The 22663-nt window shown below is 44.5% G+C and overlaps 1 protein-coding gene across 7 annotated transcripts in view; it reads left to right on the forward strand.

Annotated features, from left to right (window-relative positions):
- CRACD (capping protein inhibiting regulator of actin dynamics) overlaps nt 1–17824 on the forward strand; it is a 255700-nt gene extending 237876 nt beyond the window's left edge. For all 7 annotated transcript variants that reach the window (XM_019740144.3, XM_019740149.3, XM_074324517.2 and 4 more), the window contains 4 exons: nt 26–2765; nt 11600–11790; nt 12825–12987; nt 14983–17824. In XM_019740144.3, coding sequence (XP_019595703.3) covers nt 26–2765; nt 11600–11790; nt 12825–12987; nt 14983–15143 — 3255 coding nt within the window. In that variant the 3' untranslated portion in view covers nt 15144–17824. The remainder of the gene's footprint in view (nt 1–25; nt 2766–11599; nt 11791–12824; nt 12988–14982) is intronic.
- The last annotated feature ends 4839 nt before the right edge of the window (nt 17825–22663 follow it).

Raw genomic sequence — 22663 nt, forward strand, 5'->3', positions numbered from 1 at the left:
ATTCTCTTTCCCTTACCGATGTTAGGATCGACCAAATGAACATGGTGGCGTTGCACATCAGCTGTCCCTGGACCAGAATGGACACCCTGGAGAAGACAAGCCAATTTGGCATGAAGAGGAGCCAGAGCCACTGGACTCCGAGGAGGAGAAGAGACGCCAAGAAGAATACTGGCGAGAACTTGAGGCCAAGTGCAAACGGCAGAAGGCAGAAGCAGCCGAGAGGAGACGCCTGGAAGAGCAGAGGCTCCAGGCCCTGGAGAGGAGGCTTTGGGAAGAGAACAGAAGGCAAGAGTTCTTGGAGGAGGAAGGAGAGGAAGAGGAGGGAGAAGAGAGGGAAGTACAGCTAGAGGCAGGAAAGAGGGAGGGCGAAGAATGGAGGCAGAGACTGGGAGAGCCAGGTGGCCACGGCCAAGAGCAGAGGGAGCAAGAGGAAAGAAGTCGCCTGGGGGCCGAAGAGCAGAAGTGCCCAGAGGAAGAGGCTGAGCAAGCAGAGAGACTCGCACAGCAGCAAGAGCTGGAGGCGCAGAGCAGGCAGGAGGCCGCGAAGCAGCGGCAGGAAGAAGAGGAAAGAGAGTTGGAAGAGCTCAGAAGACGGGAGGACCTGGAAGCACAGAGGCAGCAGGAGGCCGAGAAGCAGCAGCTGGAGGAGGAAGAGAGGAGGCGGCAGGAGGAAGAAGAGAAACGGATGAAGGAGCTCAGAAGGCAGGAGGAGTTGGAGGAGCAGAGACAGCGGGAGGAGGAGGAGGAGGCAAAGAGAAGGCAAGAGCTGAGAAAAAAGCAGGAGGAAATGGAGGCGCAGAGACGGCAGGAAGCGGAAAAGGAGCCTCAGGAAGCCCCGAGACTGGAAGGGGAGAGTCAGCTGGAGCTGGATGACCAAAGGGGCGTAAGGAGCCTGCTTCAGACTGACCTTGCAGAGAAGCTGGAACAAGAACACCTGAAACCTGAGGAACCAAGTGTTTGCGAGAAGCAGAGCCCAGAGGCTGAGCCATCAGGGGAGCAGCAGGGAAAGCAGGGTGACTTTCTGGGGGAAGAGCGTTATGCACATCAGGAAAAGAGAGAAGAACGTAACATACCACTTCCCCAGAAACAAGAGATGCAAGTGGGAGAGACGCTGGCTCCAGTGGAGAGGAAAGAAGCTGCCCCTCCAGAGAAAGACAGAAAGCTGGAAGAACTCAGGTGGCAGGAAGTGGATGAGCGGCAGACCATGCCCAGACCCTATACTTTCCAGGTGTCGTCAGGAGGGAAACAAATTCTCTTCCCCAAAGTCAACCTGAGCCCAGTGACAGCTGTGAAAGATGCAGGACTAGCCTCTGCTCCCCATGAGCCAACGGCCCCCAAGGCCAGCCCCGCCGCCCACGCCCTGCCCTCCTCCCTGAGCATCCCCCACACGGCCATTCTGGTCACGGGAGCACAGCTCTGTGGCCCAGCCGTCAACCTGAGCCAGATCAAGGACACAGCGTGCAAGTCTCTCCTGGGTTTGTCAGAAGAAAAAAAGCACGTGGATGTCCCCGCCCTAGAGAACCCACCCCGAGCTGCCATCGACCCCCGGGCAGGCAGCGGGAAGGCCAGGCCCCACCAGGAGTCTCCAAGCAGCGTGGCTGCACTGGCCGAATGGGCTTCCATTCGGTCCAGAATCCTGAAGAATGCGGAGAGAGACCAGTCTCAGCCTGGAGATGAGCATACGCCCAGGGGCCGATGTGATTCCCGAGGGAACCTCCGCAGGACCCCACCAGTAAATGCAAAGTTCTCTATTATGCCCGCCTGGCAGAAATTCTCTGATGGGGGCACAGAGACCTCCAAACAGAACACAGAAGCTGAAAGCATTAGAAAAAGACCCATGCTGGGTGCCAGCGAAGAGACAGCACCCCCGCTCCTGGCTGCTGACAGTAATGAGCACCGGAAGGGCGCAGAGAAACTGGAGGTACACCAGGGGCCAACAGATACCACCGAGGGATGCAAATTTGCCAAAGACCTTCCATCTTTCCTTGTTCCAAGCCTTCCTTATCCTCCGCAGAAAGTGGCAGCCCATGCAGAACCCGTGACCACTTCAGACGGTGAGACCACCAGTGGTACAGGAAAGCCAGACTCCGTGATGCCAGGTGGGGAAGAAAAAGCCTCACCTTTTGGAATAAAGTTGAGAAGGACCAACTACTCCTTGCGCTTCCACAGTGACCAACAGACAGAACAGAAAAAGAAGAAAAGGCACAGCAGCACAGGCGACAGTTCTGACGGGGGGCCGCCTGCACCAGGGAGCACAGATGGAGAGAACGAGGCAGAGGCTGTGGCCCTCAAGCATGGCCCGTCCGCCCCCCCAGAGAGGAAACAAGCCCCATCCACCTGGAAGGACTCTGCTGAAAGCCCTTCCAGCCACTCTCCTGCAGCCCAGCCTGGGCCCCCACCTGCCAGCAGCCAGACCCCAGCTCCAGAGCATGACAAAGCAGCAAACAGAATGCCATCGGCACAGAAACCAGCCCTGGCGCCCAAGCCCACCGGTCAGACCCCGCCGTCCTCCCCACTCTGCAAACTGAGCAAGCCCTCCCTGGTAGAGCTGCTGGCTCGCCGGCCGGGGAGGCCTGATCCGGAGCCCAGCGAGCCTTGTGGTGACCCCACGCTGCACTCACCACCACCACCACCGGCTGAGGAGAGGAAGGCTCAGAGGAGGGATGAGGAGGAAGAGGTGGGAACAGACAGGAAACCTGCTTCCCCAGCTCTGTTTGCTGCCCAGCAAGAGAAGTCTTCCCAAGCACCCGAGGCCGGGAGGAAAGGTACGTAGCCTTAGGTTGGAAAATTCTGCCTCCGTCCAGCTTCTTGTCCATGTCACAACTACTGTGTTTCTCCGAGAGTAAGACCAGTCTTAAATTAAGGTTTGCTCCAAAAGACACATTAGGGCTTATGTTCACAGGATGTCATCCTGAGAAATCATGCTAGGGCTTATTTTCTGATTAGGTCTTATTTTCAGGGAAACACCGTAAAGCCAGAAGTGTCCAAGGCCGGAGGTACCCAATTGGAGCATTTCCCTTAATTAGAGGCCGGTTTGCCATTCCCAAAGGGAATGAGTCATAGTGAGGCTCTTTACTTTTGTTTAAAAAAAGAAAACCTTTGCATCTGAAAGCTTTTCCGAAAGAAAGGGTTTATTGAGCCACATGCTAGCCAGAAAACAGACCGGGTCCTGGGCCCTGCAGCCTGAACCACCAGTGGCAAGGCTACATGGAGGTGACAAATGTCCACTGTCCTGGCTGCTGGGGCTTTATACAGTGGGTTTGGGGAAGAAAGATATAACTTGTTCTGAAAGGACTTACATTAGCTACAGATAAGAGGGGTGGGAAAAGGTGACGTGGGGACAGTTCTGGGATAGAGGACAGTCCATAAGGAAGGAGTACTTGTTACTTTTGGATTGACTGGGCAACAGTCCGAAAGTTCATGTGTAAGCAAGATGCGGGGGCATCTGGTGTCGGCTGTTCTCTGAGTAAAAGCTGAAATAGCCACCTGGAAATTGGTCCAACGTTTCAGTGTACACTCAGGAGTGTAAGCAGTCTTTTGTTTCTGCCAAGAGCGGTTAACTGGTTAACCTCCTTTGTCTCTCCCCCATTCGCCGGCCAGCTGTAATTGAATGGGAGACACCTCACAATTTTTCTCTTGTCACTTTTCTACTGTTCTTTACCATTCTGGAAATCCAGGCTGACTCTGCTATGTGTCTGCAGCTCACACCCATTAATGATACGCAAGAAATGTTAAAAGGTGCCAGCACAGACGAATATGCTTTCTGTTGATAATTGAAATGAAGTCTGGTCCTAATTAATGAAGATGTCCTTAATCATTGTGAGTGGCTGTGCAGTGATAGGAAAGACTGGAATTTTCTAGACCAGTGACTGTGTTCTGTCTGGGCAGAAGTGGCATCACGGGGGGAGGTTAGGGTGCTTTCAACAGCTCCACTGGCCTAAGGAGCGTCTGTATGGATAATTAACTTGGTCTCAATTTTATGCAAAATCCTCTGCAAATCCCACCCCACCAGCTTGCCGCTGGGAAACCCTCCTGTAAAAAATTTTTAGAGCTACCCTTACTCCTGGCGGCCCCTCAAGTTTCTTTATAGTAGATATTCAGGGCAGCTCCATGCTCACTTGTGTTGGTTTGGGGGCCCCTGGGAACCTTTATCTAATACTTTCTCTGTTCTGTTTTGTAGAGTAGGAGGTCAAGTGTGCGTCATACCCCAGGAAGTCAAACAATGTTTCTCAAAGAAATTCTCCCCTGAGGTGTTTTAGGGCGGGCTCTTTTTAAAATTTCTTTTCATTGTTTAGGTTTGAGGTGATTTTTGCAGAGAAATGAGCTGTGTCCCAAGGAATATTGGTGTGGTTACTCCGCTTACAGAAGACTGTGTCATCCCCTCTAACCAAGCCTCACCTGGTTTGCTGGATGCTGGTCAGCAGCTTCCAGACCATTTCTCCCTAATGGTTTCTGCTTGTCTTGCCGATGAGGAGCTCATTTCCAGTTTTGGGCTTTTTCTTTTAACCTCTGCACTGGGCCCTAAGGGGATAGCCACAGTGAGTCCCTGCAGGCCTGTTAAGAACGGTCACTTAGTTCCCTATAACCTGGTGGGTCTTGTGGACGCAAGCCCCGTTGGCTTTCAGAGCTAGGTGTTTTGGGGGCCTGTCTCTCAGGTCGAAGTCTTAAAAGTTGGGACTCCAGATGTGGGGTCCAAACCCTACACGCTTCAGGGAGAAGCTGGGAGTTGTACGTTCCCTCCCAGTTATGGGTTGCCACGCTCGGGGTCGGGGTTTATGGATTGCATCTCAGCTTCTCCTGCCATGTCAGTGTGGATTTTTCTGTTCGTCTGATGTGTAGGAGTCACTCAGCTAGTTTCTGGATTGCTTTCAGAGGGAGTTGTCCTGTATGTGGCCGTAGACTCAGTGTGTCTGTGGGAGGAGGGAGTTCAGGATCCTATGTCACTCGCTGTCTTGACCCGAAACCCCTATCTTCACTTTTGACATTAGCTTTTGAGCTGTTAGCTTTCATCGTGTCATCCAAGTTCCTCTCACGTCCTGGCTTCCTCTAGCACACTCGTATCTTCTCCCCAAAGAAGTAACGCTCCTGCTTGGCTTCTTTCTCTTAGAAATGGCCCTTTGATTATTACAAGCTTCTACCAAAAACTATTACTGCCCCTGTTTTCTTTCTCAGTATCCAGATTCTAGTCTAGGCTGTCAGACTCTGCTAATTGAATTTTTCTTTATTTGGTAGAAAAGAAGGACCATGTGCCTTGTGGGTGGTTGCTGCCTAAAGGCCATGGGGTTTTCCTGTCCAATTCTGGACCAGGGCTGACCACATTTCTTTGACTGAACACCCCATCAGAATAAGAATGCCTGGACCTCCAATTTATTTGTTAGTTGTGTACGTGTAGTACCGTCCTTAGCTAAAACCCCTGGAGCACCGTGTACACTGAGGGCGCAGTTTACTGATACATCCGTGGGTGTAAGTCTGCATTGCAAATCGTGGCGCTACCTTTTATTATCTTTGGCCAACTTCTTGTCAGATCTGATTTCTTCATAAATTGGCAAGTAACGAGCTTGTCAGCTCTGCTGTGTTCTTACAGTTGCATTAGTAGTAGTGTGTTAAATCTGGAGTTTGTTTGCAAGAATGGATGCCATTTGTCCATTTCATAAGGGATCATTGAGTTCAGAGGAAATATGATGTTCCACAGACTCCTCTAACTGCAGAACCTCACACTATGCTAATTGCTGGTTCTCTCCCCATCACATCATGGCACCCCCAGTTCCCCTCAGGAGTCTTTAAACATAACCATTTGTTACACCTGGCCATCTGATCTGTGATCTGTGGGCTGACAGAGGGTGTCAGTGTCAATTTGAGTATTAAATACTAGAAAAGCTGGATTTTGTTTTTATTTTTAGATGTAAAGATGCACAAATAGAAATTCTCATCTTCCTTCACCCCCAAGGAACTGCCTTACACATCCCCCAGGGCACACACACCCCTTTTTTGGAGACCACTGCTTTAGAAAGAGGTCTCCATCCCTGAGGCTGAGGCCAGCAAGGACCAATACATAGGCCAAGCCACTGGGAGGGTGTTGGCTCTGAACCCACCCTGGTGGGAATTACAAGAGCAGTGATAACCCTCCAGTGTTTCCCCTCTAACATTTTGATTACAAGTACCATCAGATATCGTCTCATTCTGGAAGTCCCAGAACAGACAGTAAGTGGCCCTTTCTCCAAGAACTGACCTTGGGGAGCAGTGATTAGAACCCTGTAATGCCAGGAGGCGCTTGCTTGTCTCCCCAGAACCTGCAGGAGGGAACTCGAGTGGGCTGTGGTTCTCCTGTCCACTGCGTTTAGAATGAGAGAGAATAGATTTAAACATTACAGCAAAATAAAATTTTTACTTGGACATTTGGAACTCCCTGACCAAAAAGGTTATGTGATTGACAAAGAACATCTATGTCTTTCAAAACCTTGAATGAAATGAGGGGTTTTGCTGTTTTGGAAAAGTTCACCCACAGCCCTCCTTTGTGCTTCATCATTTACAAAGTGCTTTTATTTACACCATCTCCTTCCCCCTCACAGCACATGTGTAGGTAGATGGTCTGGGTGCCGTTTCACAGTTGAGGACACCGACATCTGAGAAGTTAGGTGACTTGCCTGCTCCCACAGTGGCAAAGCCAGGACGAGGAGAACTTCTTTCCCAGGTTAAATGATCTTCCTGTTACCTAGGACCCCCTCCAGTAATTCGCACCTGGCATTTATAACATGCTCAAGCCTTTAGAAACGCTGTCACATTAATGTCTTCAGGCTTCTTCTTGGACTGAATGACTTCAGTCCTATATTTGTTCAAAAAAACTTGGTTCAAAAACTCCATAGGATTTAGCAAACCCTTATCTTATTCTTTTTCTAGTGGTTCCTGATCTGTGATTCTCATTTTCCCCCATCACTTGGATAATATTTTGAGCATGTATTTGAGCACTTTAAAAGGCAATTTTTATTGTGGTAAAAATTCATAACCTAAAGTGTACCAATCTTAACCATAAGTATACAGTTCAGTGGTGTGAAGCATATTCACAGTTCTACAACCAACCTCCAGAGCTTTTCTATCTTGCAAAACTGAAACTCTGTAAACAACTCCCCTTCCCCCAGCCCCCAGCAACCATCATTCTATTTTCTGTTTCTATGAATCGGACTATTCTAGATAAATCATGGAAGTGGAATCATACAGTACTTATCTTTTTTGTGACTGACTTATTTCACTTAGTATAATAATGTCCTCAAGGTTTATCCATGTTGTAGCAAGTGACAGGATTTCCTTCCTTTCTAAGGCTGAATAACATTCTTTTGTGTGTATATACCACGTTTTGTTTATCCATTCATTTGTCCACGGGCACTTGGGTTGCTTCCACTTCTTGGCTATTGTAAATAGTGCTGCTATGAAAATGGGTGTGCAAATATCCCTTCAAGATCTTGCTTTCAATCCTTTTTGGATAAATACCCAGAATTGGAATTGCTAGGTCTTGTGGTACTTCTATTTTTAATTTTTTGAGGAACCACCCTACTGTTTTCCACAGCAGCTGTACCAACAGTACACCAAATTCTAATTTTTTCACATCCTGACCCACACTTGTTGTTTTGTTTTGTTTTATGGGAACCATCCTAATGGGTATGAGGTAGTATCTCACTGTGGTTTTTATTTGCATTTCCCTAGTGATTAGTGATGTTGAGCATCTTTTCATATGCTTGTTGTCATTTGCATGTCTTCTTAGGAGAAATGTCTGTTCAACTCCTTTGCCCATTTTTTAATCGGGTATTTTGTTTTGTTGTTGAGCTATAGGAGTTCTTCCTATATTTTCAATCACTTTTTGAAAATAAAAAGTCCTCTAGACACTTTCAGTAACAGAAGTCTCATGGTAGTAATTAATATGTCCCTTCCAGTGTCATAATCAAAACTTCAAACACTATTTCAAATTAAAGTGTCTCCCTTCTTATTCGGCCTGCTTCAGGCTGATAAGCCTGCAAAGGGGACGCCGGCATGGTCGACTTCTCCCCTTCCTCCCAGCCCAGATGCAGGCTCCAGAGCTGCAGTGAAGGACAGGAGAGAGGTGAGGCATTGGTGCTTGCAGCTTTGAGGGGATATTTAGTGCTAATTCTTTCGCGGGGCACTTTCATGCATCCCTGAGACCCCTCACTTGCCTCCTGGGCTCTTTCTCCACCTCCTGCTCTTCCTTAACTGTCCGCGGTGCCCTCTTGAGGCCGCCTCAGCCCTCGTCCCTGGCTGCCCCTCTCCCGCGGCCCACGCCTGAGCCTCATGCAGCACTCCACACCAAACTGGATGGCCAGTGTCTTCCCAGCACAAGCTCCTCTTCTTCGTCTTCTGACAGGCCCTTGGCAGGCACTGTCCTCGCCTTTGGATTTTTCCAGGTGTGAACAGAACTTCAGGTCTTTGTCCCACAGACTCCCGGAGATACAGTCAGGTCAGGTCATCTGAGTGGCTCATCGAGGACTCTCTCACTTGGCTTAGCCCCTTTTCTCCCCTGCAGGGGAGAGGACCTAGGAGCACGCCATGCTCCAGCAGTCTTTTCCAAAGAAATACTCTACTCGCTTATGCCTCAACTCCAATTTTCTGTGACCTTGAGGTGGCTGTTTGGCCAACTCATGGGCCAATCTCAAGCGGGTGATGTAGCACTTTACTTCAGAGCATGGGAGGTGCCATTGATTATTGCGTTGCAGGCCTCGTGGGCTTCCTTGGCTGAAACTCAGGCAGGAGCCCCGTTTTAACATCCTGTCTTCTTTTATTGATCCCCAACCACAATGCAGACCTGTTAGGCACATTATGCATATTGTGGTATAATCTCTTTCATTCCTGGCTCATAACTCCAGGATGCATTATTCAAACTACAATTCTAAGGAAATTGAAATCTGGCTAGCAATTTATCTTTTTACATTATTTTTGTCAATTATAAATTTAGGCAATTATGTTTTAAAGGTATTTTGACCCTTGTGATGTCCACCGTTCAGAGTTGTGGGCAGGAAACTGGCCAGTTGCTTTAATGACCTCCCTAAGCAAGTTCAGGTAGAATGTGCAGTCTAGGATGCCCTTGTACATAATAGCTTTAAATGGAAACCATTTAGATCTTGGCAATTTGGATTTTGAACATTTTACAAACAGGTGTTATACTGCCCTTGAGTGAAAAAAACGAAACTCATTGTTAGTTCCAGTGCATATAAGCTTCTTAGTTAAGCAGAAAATACTTGAAGTGATGAATCTTTTTTATTTTTCTGGTTAATTAAGATTAGTCAACAGCTCCTTTCAGTTTCAGTTTTTTAAAAATACTTCCTTTCCTGCGTTAGATCATAACTGAATCTTTATTTGATGATTAGGGATAGTACAATGCCAAAGCCTCATTATAAATATGAGTTCTCAGGGCAGCCGGTTGGCTCAGTTGGTTAGAGTGTGGTGCTGGTAACAACAAGGTTGCCAGTTCGAGTCCCACATGGGCCACTGTGAGCTGTGCCCTCCACAACTAGGTTGAAAACGACTTGACTTGGAGCTCATGGGTCCTGGAAAAAGACACTGTTCCCCAATATTCCCCAATAAAAATTAAAAAACAGTAATACTAATAAATAATGAGTTCTCTGTATAGCATTATAGATCTAAAGTGTACAGAAAATTAAGCAGAATCTGCCTCTTTTTGTGCTTGAAGTCCTAAGTCAACTTTATTTTGGTTTTCTCTTCCATATAAAGTTCAGGTTAGTAAGAGCCCTGGTTAGTAAGGTTCTGGATGGTCAAAGTGTAAACTTCTATTGGATTTCAAAAGAACAGGATTATAGAGAGCCCTTATCCTTGAAGATAGTAAAGGATTCAGTGCCAGAACGATTATCTCTAAAAGTCATTAATTTTCACTTGAGGGCAAAAAAGGAGATCATTGTTTCACAGACATAAATAATAAGAACAGTCGGTTTTGTAAAGTGGTGACGATGTGCCAAGCACTGTTCAGTGTTCTGATGTCTGGGATCTCACCGCAGCCTGGTGAGCCAATAATGTGCCGTTACCGTCTCCACTTTGTGGATTAGAGAACTCAGGCTGACAGAGGGGAAGTAGCTCTGCTAACGTCACATAAGGTCAAACCCAGGTCTGCTCAATTCTGAAGCCCAATTACTCAACCTCGGGTCCCACCCACCTGTGAAGTGTGTTAACCCCCAGTTGCACTGGCGAGACAGTAACCACAAGACAAGCACGGGCTAGCAGTGAGAAGTCCTAGGTTCCAGCTTCCGCCTCCACACTACCTGCTGGGTAACCGTGTGCGTGGCACTTGCTCGCCATGGAGCCTAGCGCTCACGTCTATCAAAGGAAGTCATGGGACCAGCATCACAGGTTCCCACGGCATTCCTCAGAGCCCTGCTGCCCTCGGCAGCCCCGCTAGACAGAGCAGTGCCCCATTTCCTTCTTTCATACTTTGGGGTTCCACATAGGATGTTGTTTTTTGGGGGGAAGGTTCTTGCAAAAAGAAACTTTAAAAAGCAATAAATAAAAGAACAACAATGAATCAAATAACTAACTGCCTGGGTCCCCCTGCAGGCCTGAGATTTTATGACACCGGAGATTTTATTTTTTCTTCTATTTTGAGGGAAGAGAAATGCTCTTGTTTTGTCTGTTGATCAAAGCTATTACTTTCCCATCCAGTGGAGACACTCAGGCATCAGCACAGAGTTTGTGTTAGGAAGGACCAGTTAAATAGCTTAGGGGTGATTAATATGCCACAAGTTTCAGGGGGTGAGGGACCGAGATAAGTGAGCAGTTAGTTCCCCTGAAAACGGCTTTTGTCTTTACTGATTCTGATCACCATTCCAGTGTGTGTGTGTGGGGAGGGGCTCCCACACCCCCAAGGAACGCTCGGACACCCGCTGGTGTCTTACAGCTCGACTTACAGGTTAAGGACCCAGTCCCACAAGGCTGTACCCCCTTCAGGTGCCAATCACAAGTCAGGTTATCACCTGTGCTTTTGACTGGTTTTAATCAGGTTCCCATGACCACCTCGTTGGGTTTAATTGGCTAGAGCAGCTCACAGAACTCAGAGAAACATTGTACTTACTAATCACCAGTTTATTATAAAAGGCTATAACTCCGCAACAGCCAGATGGGCAAGATGCGTGGGACACGGTACGGGTAATGGGGAAGGGGCGTGGAGCTTCCATGCTCTCTGGGCGGCCACTCTCCCAGTACCTCCACGTGTTCAGCAACCTGGAAGCTCTGCCTTTTGGGTTTATATGGAGGCTTTATTACATTAATTGCCTAAATCGTTGGCCATTGGTGACTAATTCAGTGTACAGCCCGCTCCTCTCCCCGGATATTGTGGGGTGGGACTGAACCTTCCCACCCTGTTCACCCTGTTCACAGCTGGTTCACCTGGCAACCAGCCCCATCCTTAAGTGAGGTCCCAAAGCAACCTCATTAACATAATGTGAGATACCTTTATGTTCTTATCGCCTAGGGTTTTTAGGAGCTCTGCCTCCTAAAAAGGAGAAACAGGGTTTTTAGGAGAAACTGGGACGAAGACCAAATATATAGTTCTTATTTTAAATCACAATGTCAGTCGTTCTTCCCACAGAAAAGCCGGTGCTTCAGAGCAGACACTCTTTAGATGGCTCCAAAGCTGTGGAGAAAGTGGAAACCACGCAGCCACTGTGGATAACGTTAGCACTGCAAAAGCAGAAGGGCTTTCGCGAGCAGCAAGCTACTCGAGAGGAGAGGAAGCAAGCCAGGGAGGCCAAACAGGCAGAAAAGCTCTCCAGGGAGAACGTGAGTAGCCTGGTCTTCAGCTTTAACTTTGCCCGTCTGAGCTTGGCTCTCTTTTGTGGTCTCAAGGATTAAAAAAGAAAGAAGGAAGGCTAGCTGGGAGTGGCGTAGAATACTTAGAAAGGGTAGAGCAATAAACAAATTGAGCATGAGCACCATTAAACTAGGGAAGTGTTTGCAGTTAGAAATTTGATTCAGGTTCCTTATATGCTCAGGGTAACCTGATTTGGCAGAATTCACAATGTAACTAGTAGCAGCGATCCACACAAACAACAGTTATGTGAGAAATACGAATGTGACGGGCCAGCCGCCACGAGACGATGGGTTCCCGAATGGGGGAGTGGGAATGAATCAAAGACACTCTCACATATGATGGCGATCGCAGACTTCAGTGATCCTGAAGACACTAAGTTTATTTTACTGCTCCCATATAAGCAGTTTGAGCACGTGCAAGTATGTATTAACATAACAAATGTAAATTCTTTAACTTTCACATAGAGGATACAACATTCACCAAAACTCTCACAAGTAATTATCTTATCAATTGCCCTGATAGGCATCAGCCTTCTGTGTCTGGGAATGGGCCGCTCCCACCAAATTCCTCAGCAGCTTACAAGCTCAAGATCCCCCCAGGTGCAGGCAGAGACAATTGCCTCAGGGGGAGGAAACAGGTAGCATAAACCGAGCCATTCTGCAAAGCTCAGAGTTTCCTGTAACCATGGCTCCCCACATACGAAAATGATTGTATTTGAACAGGAAGTTGAATCAGGAGTCTTGCTCTGTGGCCCTGATTTTATAGTCAGTCTGATGGGGCTCTTCTGGGAAAGTCGCACTCCCTCTTTGGGACATTTGTGCCGAGCTGCTCGATGGTTGGGGGCCAGGGCTGAGTGCACTTGGCTCCCAAGTGCAGTCAGCTTGCTCCTTTCGGAGCAGAGGATGAGGGCAGGCAGGCAGAAGCCCCCAAGGCCTCGCACAACCAGTCTTTCCATGTGTTTAGGTCGAAAACACGCTTTCCCTGACTTTCTCTGCCCACCCAGGTCAGTGTCAGCCCACAGCCTGGAAGCAGCAGTGTCAGCAGAGCTGGTTCCCTGCACAAATCCACTGTGCAGCCAGAAGAGAAGAAGCTGGAGACGACAGTGTCCAGGCTGGAGCGCAGAGAACAGCTGAAAAAGGCCAACACTCTTCCTACATCTGTGACAGGTAGAGAACAGGTCCATTTCTGTTTAACCGTAGTTACAGGTTTTGCCTCTTAGAGCATACTTTATTTCCTCCAGTGTAATAACCAGCCCAGCATTTCAAAGCAGGCGACCGTTTATTAGTGTCATAAACTTTGACACGAATAAAACTCGTCTGAGAAAGGTCACCGAAGCTCACCCGCCTTCAGTGCTATGAAGGCAAATGTTTCATAATCAGCTCTTCAGGGCGTGGAGAGACCTCTGATTTATAGTATTTGCCAGTTGCTGTGGTGTAATTACTTCCCACCATGGCCAGTAGTTTCAAGCTACCAATGTGGTGTCAACTGTTTAGATTCTCTAAACTCCTGATCAGTTACCAAGGAGGATACCAGCCATCTCCAGTGCCCTCTGCCTACAGTCCAACAAAATTAGGTTTGTGCCCTTACTATGGTAAGGGGGACTACATAAGAACCTCTAAACAAAGGAAAAGACAAGATTATAATAGGATTTGGGGGAAAGGGTGAAGTTTAGGTAAAATTTAAGTGGAGCAGTGTTTTAATAGGCTCAAAGCAAACCAAGGGTGTGGGGTATAAAGGGGTTGACATCAGGGCCCTATTTCTTTGACACTACAAAGTTAAAATAAACGTGTGCAAGCTGTATCTGAAAACCCCTGCCTGCCTCTGCACCTAGGTTGGAAATAGAAGCTGCTTCTCTGAGCCCATGTGGCTCAGATGCTCCAGGCAAAAGTGGGGTGGCCCCTTTCACTGATGTGATTGCAAACAGCAAGTTTCTGACTCAGCTGGGACTTTAGAGAATAGGTTGTTCAGCTCTAAGTCCCTGATGTAACAATTGCATTGTTTATATGTTCATGAGACATGAGACACATACACATTTTTAAAGAATTCTTTATTCTGTTAAAAGGTAAAACGATCCAGTAATGTTTCCAACTAGTTCCTTATTACAAATCACTTGGAGGATGGATAAATCTAAACAAGTTTCCTCCAGGGGTTAAGAGGGCATCTGTTTTCCCCACTAGGCAGCCCTGAGGGTACCCAACCTCCAGACCCAGGGTTTTTTTATGTTTTGGTGACCTACTTGCTGAAGTCTGGAAATGTAAAGAGATTTCACCGTTAAAGCTGTATTTACTATTGGGTGAGGAGAAAAAAGTTTTTTGAAAACCGCTTTAGAGCACTGTACAATTTCTCAAGAACCTCCACGGGCATTATTTCATTTGATCTTATACCTAAGTATTAGGGTTCTAAACATCATATGGGTGTGTCAGAATTCATTCAAAATTAAGTGAAAGCTCCAAAGTCAAAAAGAGATCACACCTTTCTCGGCCTAATTTCTTGGAAGCACCAAAGGATTAATGCAATTCCTAGGGGCTCAGCCTAATACAGCAAGCTTTTGTTCTGAAGTATTTGTCTTGTCCATTAGTATTTCCTGAGTTCTGCTACTTGTGGGCCATTGCCACTGGAACTGAGTATGACCCAGATATAAGACAGGAATCCCTTCCTTAAGAAGCCTCTAAGGTCTGGTAAAGGAAATTATACAATACTAAGAGATTGCTCCACAAGACTGAGAGTCCTAAGAGCTGGCAGGATCCATGGGCCTGAAGGGAAAGGGGCCCAGGCCGTGCTTGGTGGAGGCAGGAACTTTTGACCTCAGCAGCTTGATAAATCCAAACCGCTGGTTTGATCTTTTTTTTTCTTTTCCTTGAAATTGACTTGTTCTGACTAGGATCCCAAAATTTACCTTTATTTTTTATTGTACAGGCATAGCTTCTTTGCACAGAAAAAAATTAGGTTTCTAGAAATTCTCTGAAATTAGAATTGACTGTACTCTGATCACTGTAATTGTGTATGTAACGGTTATGATCACATAGCTTTCTTTCCCTAATTCTTCTCATCGAAGATGCCCAGTGTTTCACTGAGTTTTCTCTCTGAATCCCATACTTCTGGTAAATCAAAATGTCTCTCTGACTTACATCTTTCTCCTTTTCCTTCAAAATGCAACCCAGTGGAGATCTCTGATTCGGCTCCCCCAGCGCCACAGGTGAAAGAAGTCACAAAGAGGTTTTCTTCCCCAGACGCTGCCCCCGTGTCAACAGAACCAGCCTGGCTGGCTTTGGCCAAAAGGAAAGCCAAGGCCTGGAGCGACTGTCCACAGATTATTAAGTAACGAGTGACTCTTGTCCATTCCTACTGCCAGCTACTGGCGCCTCTCTTGCCCTTTTTATTTATTTATTTTTTATATGCGGTAAAGAAACCAAGCTAGGGAAAAGAAGCATGTTTTATAGGCTCTAAAATAATATTTAGAAACTGAACTGGTGGTATTCCTTGTAAAGTGTATTTGCACAACCCTAGGTCCTGGTGCCTTGAGCTCCTCCTTGTTTGAAAGAGAAAATTGTGTCCGAGGGACCACATGAAGCAGTCTCCAGACTAAGAAGCCCTCAGGAGAGCCTGCCACCCCCTCCTCAGCGCCCCCACACATACACACCCACACACCGTTCAGAACATGTACTTTTGCCAATCTTGGTAATGGTTTTTTTTGATTCTTTACTTCAATTTTTTCTCCAAAACATTTACCCTACCCTATATTTGGGGATTTCTACCTTTTTCTAGAGTACTGGTGAAAAGATCACATATAGAAACAGGAACGCCCAGTCTCCTGAACACAGTGAGTAACTGGGAATTGTAACTGTCTGGCTCCCAACTCTGCCCATGTCTAATTTTCATGAATTTTCCCCAACCTGAAACTGTGACACAGCAAATCCATTCACACTTCTGCCGCACTGTGGGCCTACAGGCCCTGCTACGCCAGCCCTCTCCTTAAGGACATGGGAAACATTTGGCCCAGCTGGCTCCTAGGGAACATTTTTATTTAATATGGTAAAGAAAGGAAACTACAAATTCTCTTTCTGTCTCTGAGAATCCCCATCGAGCGCAGTTTTTTTTTAAGATGTCCAGGTTCTATCCCAGGCCTAGTATGAGGACAGTATTTTGCCAGAAATGCATATTCTGGCAAAAATTTTTCAGAGAAATTCTGATACATCCCAGAAGTTGAGAAGCTTGGGATATACTGCTTCTATTGTAATCTAGTTTTTAAAACTCTGAAGGGGAGACATTTCATCCAAAGAAGCAAAAGTGATACAGGAAAAATGATAAAACAACCCCCAAACCACCCATTTATTACAGGATACAAGAGGCTATTGACATTACATGTCTGAAAATTCGTTGCTTTCTTTACCATACTCAAGTAATCCATAGAGTCAACAGCATTTGTAATTTAGCATTCACCTTGCTACCTTTAAAAAACATCAGTTTTAAGTGGCCTTGTTATCATACATGTGATACAAAGAAGGGACTTGGCAATGTAAAAGCCACATATATTCACTTATTTCCCTAAATTTGCTCTACATGAAACAGACATACAGCAAACCCACACATTGCTGGTACTAACTTTATATTTCATGGTATTGGCATATTCCCATTTTCTTAGCTTCTGACTCCAAAATATAAGTACAAAGCCTTTGCCCAGTGCAGGGGGAGTTACATCCTTTTTTCCTCTCCTATAAAAACACATTTTATTAGTATGTGTCATTATTTTCCTTTATGCTCACTCAATAGGCAATGTGCTGTTATTCTATCATTTACCCTAAAGAAAAGATGACAGCAAAGTTATTTACCATATAGAAGGCATTTTCTTTCTGGAAATGATGTCTCAGCATCATGGTAGCAGCTGGCATGTGTAGTCAAGTGGATAGTTGTACTCTTACAAGTTGGATTTAGTATTATATATACTGGACCTTCAGACTGTTAAGAATCAGTGTAACTTTGATTTTTTTTTATTGCTATGGGAAGCAATTAATATTCCACTGCACGTTTTCCATACTGATGTTCATTTCTAAATCAAATACATAGGCATTTGTTAATTTCAATGAGTTCCTCACTAATATAACACTTTTTAATAGCAACTTTTCTACCTAGAGCCCTGGAATTATACTGCTACAGTAATTCTTCTGAATTGACTTTTTCCTTCATTCTATTAGCTTTGGATACTATCATAGTCATGTCAAAGAACAAGCAAAGAAATCAGATTACTAACAAATGGTAGATGACCACTCTGTACTGGCTCACCTACCACCAAGCCCATACAAAGTAGGAGAAATACCTCAGTTAAAAAGTTGCCATCAAAATCTTTAAAAGAAGATTATACTGAGGAAAGCACAGTCATAGCACTTATTTCCAACAATTTCTAAAGGCTACATGTTTAATATTTCATGTAAAAATTACTCCAAATTTGCACTAAATACCAATGAAGTGTTATTTTGCTTTAGTTGCGTTGCAGTCTTTTCTGATCAACAAACTATGGGGGAAATTCTGTAAAAACAAATTCAAGACTTTTTTTAAAAAGAAATGAATGATTGCTATGTTAAATACTTTTTTTTTTTAATTAAAACAAACATACACTTCTCCTGGCAAGGTTATAGATGATTAAATTCTGTTCATAGACTTATATATATAAAACTAGAGTTTTTTGTTTACTTTTTAAATTTTTCAAGTGCAATTGTTTCTTATACATTATTAAATTATCATTTTAGCCAGTTATCAGCAAATTGTAGTATGTATTCATTGTCTCTTCTTGTGACGTTTAGTTTAATTGCTTATTTTAAAGCAGAAACATTAGAATTTCAAGTGTCTTGCAATATTTTTACCAACAATAAAATTAAGTAGACTTAACCATGAAAATACCTTAGTGTGATTTTAATATTATTTTGAGATTTTGGTTGTATAAAGTTTTAATGTAAAATGTCCATTATTGAAGGAAAAAGATCTTTCAATAAAAAATACCTTACAAGATCTTTGGCACTGATGGAATTTCCTTTTCATGTTGATATTTTTACTAATTTCAAGCAAGCTCAGATTTACATAGATTTTGTTGAGAAAGAAAAATTTCAAGGCATTTTATATGGTGCCTTATATTTTTCACTAGGTATTTTTGGAGAAAAATAATAGGGGCAAATCAAATGTTTATCTCACGCCTAAGTGAGAATCTAATGGTCTTTGTCTCAGATAATATGATCCTTCAACCTCCTTACTCAACGTGTGGGCCATGGAACAGCAACATGCGCATGAGCTGAGAGCACGTGAGAACTGCAGCTAAGGGCCCCAGACCAGACCTACTGACTCACACGGCTGGACTAGGATGGAGTGATGTGAGTGAGATACTTGCCTCAAATACAAAAACTCAGTAATAGAGATAAATACTGTTTTGGATATGGATCCAAGATGACAGCTTAGGAGGACACTGAGCTTGCCCCCTCCCTAGAATACATCAAATTTACACTTAGAGCAATTCCTACCGAGAGACAACTGAGGGCTAATTGAACAGCTTCTGTACAACAGACAAAAGAGAGAACACATGGAGAAGGTTGGGGACCCATGAGAGCTCTCCAGGACCGGAGGAGCCGTGAGCACCATTGTTTACATTTCCCCAGCACCTGGATAGCAGGCAGGCGCTCTGTCCAGGTTCACTGACCTGTAGGACCACCGTAGCGCATCCCTAGCCACTCCACCCAGAGCTAGATCCAGCAGGACCAGCAGGGTGCCAGAGCCCTCACACATGGGCCCCTCCATCTGGAGACTGATCTAGTGGGTATGGCAGGGCACTAATGCATGCACCTACTGCACTGCACACGCACTCAGGTTACCCTGCCTGGAGAAAGTGCGCAACTAGCAAAACACTGTGGTACCTGCACGCAGAGCTGCCCTGCCTGGACAAAGTGCACAGCCAGTCAAGTGCTGTGATGTGTGCACACAGATGCCCTGTCCAAAGTGCAGAAGTAGTAGGGAGCTGCAATACTCAAACTCAGAGCAGGCCCATCCAGACCAGGCTCAAGCAACAGACAAAGCAACAGGGAGAGCTGCAGGCACACCAGGCAGCCCCACCCGAATCGGAAGGAAAAGGAAGTGCACACACCAGGCTGCGCTGCCTGGAACCAATTCCTCTGGCCCACCAGGCAGCACATTAAGCACCACGCGTGCCCAGCCCAACTTCAACCTACCTGCCAAAACCATTCAGCACACAGTCTACACAAAGGCCACTTTTTCAAGATTGTGAGATAGCTATTTCATCTAACTCATACGGACAAACACAGAAACTCAAAATGGGGGCAGAAGAACATGCCCCAAATGAAGGAACAAGAAAACACCCTAGAATAAAAGACCCCGAATAGCCTTGGCAATCTTGAGAAATAAGAACAAAATGGGATGTATAATGATACCTGACATCAAATTATACTGCAAGGCTACATTAATCAAAACAGCATGGTACTGGCATAAAAACAGACACATAGATCAATGGAACAGAATAGAGAGCCCAGAAATAAATCCATGCCTATGTGGTAATTTAATCGACAATGGAAGCAAGAATTTATGGTGGGGTAAAATGTCTATTCAATAAATGGTGCTGGGAAACCTAGACAGATACATGCAAAAAAATGAAGCTGGACCACCTCCTTACACCATATACAAGAATAAATTCAAAATGGGTTAAAGACTTAAATGTAAGATCTGAAACCATAAAACTCCTAGAAGAAAAAAGTTTACAGACATACCTGGAGTAAGATTTTTACTGATGTATCCCCTCATGCAAGGGAAAAAATAAATGTGGGATTACATCAAACTAAAAAGATTTTTCACAGCAAAGGAAACCATCAATAAAACAAAAAGGGATCCTACTGAATGGGAGAACATATTTGCCAATGATATATCTGATAAGAGGTTAATATCCAAAATTTATAAAAAACTCAATTCAACTCCATAAAAAACAAAGAACCCAATTAAAAAATGGCCGAGGACCTTAAGATACATTTTTCTAAAGAGGACATACAGATGGCAAACAGACATATGAAAATATGCTCAACCTCACTAATCATTAGAGAAATGCAAATAAAAACCACGATGAGATACCACCTCACCCCAGTCAAAATGGCTATCATCAAAAAAATCAACAAACAAGTGCTGGAGAGGATGTGGAGAAAAGGGAACCCTCGTGCACTGTTGGTTGGATTGCAGATTGGTGCAGCCACTATGGAAAACAGTATGGAGGTATCTCAAAACTCTGACAATGGAACTACCTTATGACCCAGCAATTCCACTCCTAGAGAAATCCAAAACTCTAATTCGAAAAAATTTATGCACCCCTATGTTTGTTGCAGCACTATACACAATAGCCAAGACCTGGAAACAACTGAAATGCACATCGGTAGACAACTGGATTAAGAAACTGTGGTATATTTATACAATGGAGTATTACACAGCCATAAAGAAGAATGAAATCTTACCATTTTCAACAATATGGATGGACCTAGAGAACATTATGTTGAGAAATAAGTCAGACAGAGAAAGACAAATACCATATGATCTCACATATATGTGGAATCTAAAGAAAAGAATAAATGAATTAACTAATCAGAAACAGTCTCAGAGACATAAAGGAAAAACTGAGGGTTGCTAAATGGGAGAGGGGGTGGGGAAAAGAAGGAAGGTGAGGGGATTAGAAAGCACACTCGGTAACCACAAGATTGCCACGGGGTTATGAAAGTCAATTTGGGGAATGTAATCAATAATGTTGTAAAGATTTTGTAAGGTATGGACACTTGTCTCGTTAGGGAGACCACCTCACGGATGAGGTAGATGCCTGATCACTGCACTGTACACCTGAAGCTAAAGCTGAATAATGAATGTCAACTGCAATTTACATTTTCATATATATATACACACACACACACACACACATATATATACAGACACACATATATCTACATATACATATATACACATATATATACACACATATATTTTATATATTTATACACACACAAACACACATATATATACAGTTACAGGAAGTGGAGTACAGCATTAAGAATAGAGACAGTGGAAAAGTAATGGCTGTATGCAATGTCAGAGGGGTAGTATATGGGGGAGGGGGGTTATCACTGTGTGAGGGATATAAATGATAAATGTTTAACTATTAAAAAAAAAAAATAATTTTTAAAAAACACCCTGGAGAAAAACTCCAATGAAATGGAGTTAATGAATGTACCTGATAAAGAATTAAAAGAAATGGAGGCGATCCAAGATGGCAGAGTAGATAAACACTGTGCCTGCTTCCTTCCATGAACACATTAAAATTACAAATAAATTATAGAACAGTCAACCTGGAGAATCATCTGAAGTCTGGCTAAAGGGAAGTTTTATAACTAAAGATATAAAAAGAAGCCATGTCAAGACAGGCAGGATGTGTGGAGAAGTGAAATGGGCTGGCCCCAAACCTCCATGTGGCGGTTGAGAACCAGGAGGGATATCTCAGCTATGGAGGTTGGTTCCCCTCCAAAGGGGTGAGAGACTTCAACCCCATACTGGCCTCCCCACCCCAGGGTACTGGTGCCAGGAAGAGGAGCCCCCACAACACTTGGCTATGAAAATCGGGGGATTCTCCCCCCATTGTGTGAGAAGCTGGAATAGTGCAGAGAAAACATAATACTACAGTGTGAGAAAGAATAAAAGGCTACAGTTGGAGAGAAAATAAACCATTCTACCAACATGAACTGGAAAACGAAAGACCTGTTCCTATCAACCTGTTGCAGAACCCACTCCTGTAGATGTCTAGGGAGAGAAATAATACATCATTAATTGCCATGAATAACCAAGGCAATACGACAGCTCAGAAAGAAAATGAAAAGTATCCAGAAAATGAACTTAAAGACATTGAAATATGCGACTTAAATAGCAGACAATTCAAGATTGCAGTTCTGAAAAAACTCAATGAGAAGCAAGAAAACAAAAACGGGCAGTTTAATGAACTCAGAAACACAATCAAAGAACAAAATGAACATTTTACCAAAGAGACTGAAATTTTAAAAGAGAACCAAATAGAATTTCTGGAGATTAAGAGCTCAATAGAAGACATGAAGAATAAAATATCCAGTTTAGGAAGTAGAGTTGACCAGATGGAAGAAAGAATCAGTGACATCAAAGATAGAAAGGTGGAAGTGACACAGATGGAAGAAGAAAGAGACTTCAGACTTAAAAGAAATGAAAGAACTCTACAAGAACTTTCTGACTCCATCAGAAAGAGCAATATAAGAATAATGGGCATACCAGAAGGAGAAGAAAGAGAGAAGGGAACAGAGAGTATATGCAAACAAACAGTTGACGAGAACTTCCCAAAGTTGTGGAAAGAACTGGATCCTCGAATCCAAGAAGCAAATAGAACACCTAATTACCTCAACCCCAACAGGCCTTCTCCAGGGTACATTGCACTGAAGCTATCAAAAATCAATGACAAAGAAAGAATCCTCAAGGCAGCCGGGGAAAAGAAGGCGGTAACGTACAAAGGAAAGCTCATTAGAATATCATCAGGTTTTCCAGCAGAAACTGTACAAGCCAGGAGGGAGTGGAACCAAATATTCAAACTATTGAAAGAGAAATTATGAGTCAAGAATAATATACCCAGCAAAGATATCCTTTAGATATGAAGGAGGAATAAAGACCTTTCCAGACACACAGAAGCTGAGGGAATTTTCTAACACACAACCTGCACTACAAGAAATACTAAAGGAGGCTATTCAACCACCATCAACAGGGACAATTTGTGGCAACCAAAACATAAAAAGGGGGAGACTAAAGGCC

This window comes from Rhinolophus sinicus, chromosome 1, assembly GCF_057876585.1.
Source record: "Rhinolophus sinicus isolate RSI-liver-muscle chromosome 1, RSI-T2T, whole genome shotgun sequence".
NCBI classification, from domain to species: Eukaryota; Metazoa; Chordata; class Mammalia; order Chiroptera; family Rhinolophidae; genus Rhinolophus; species Rhinolophus sinicus.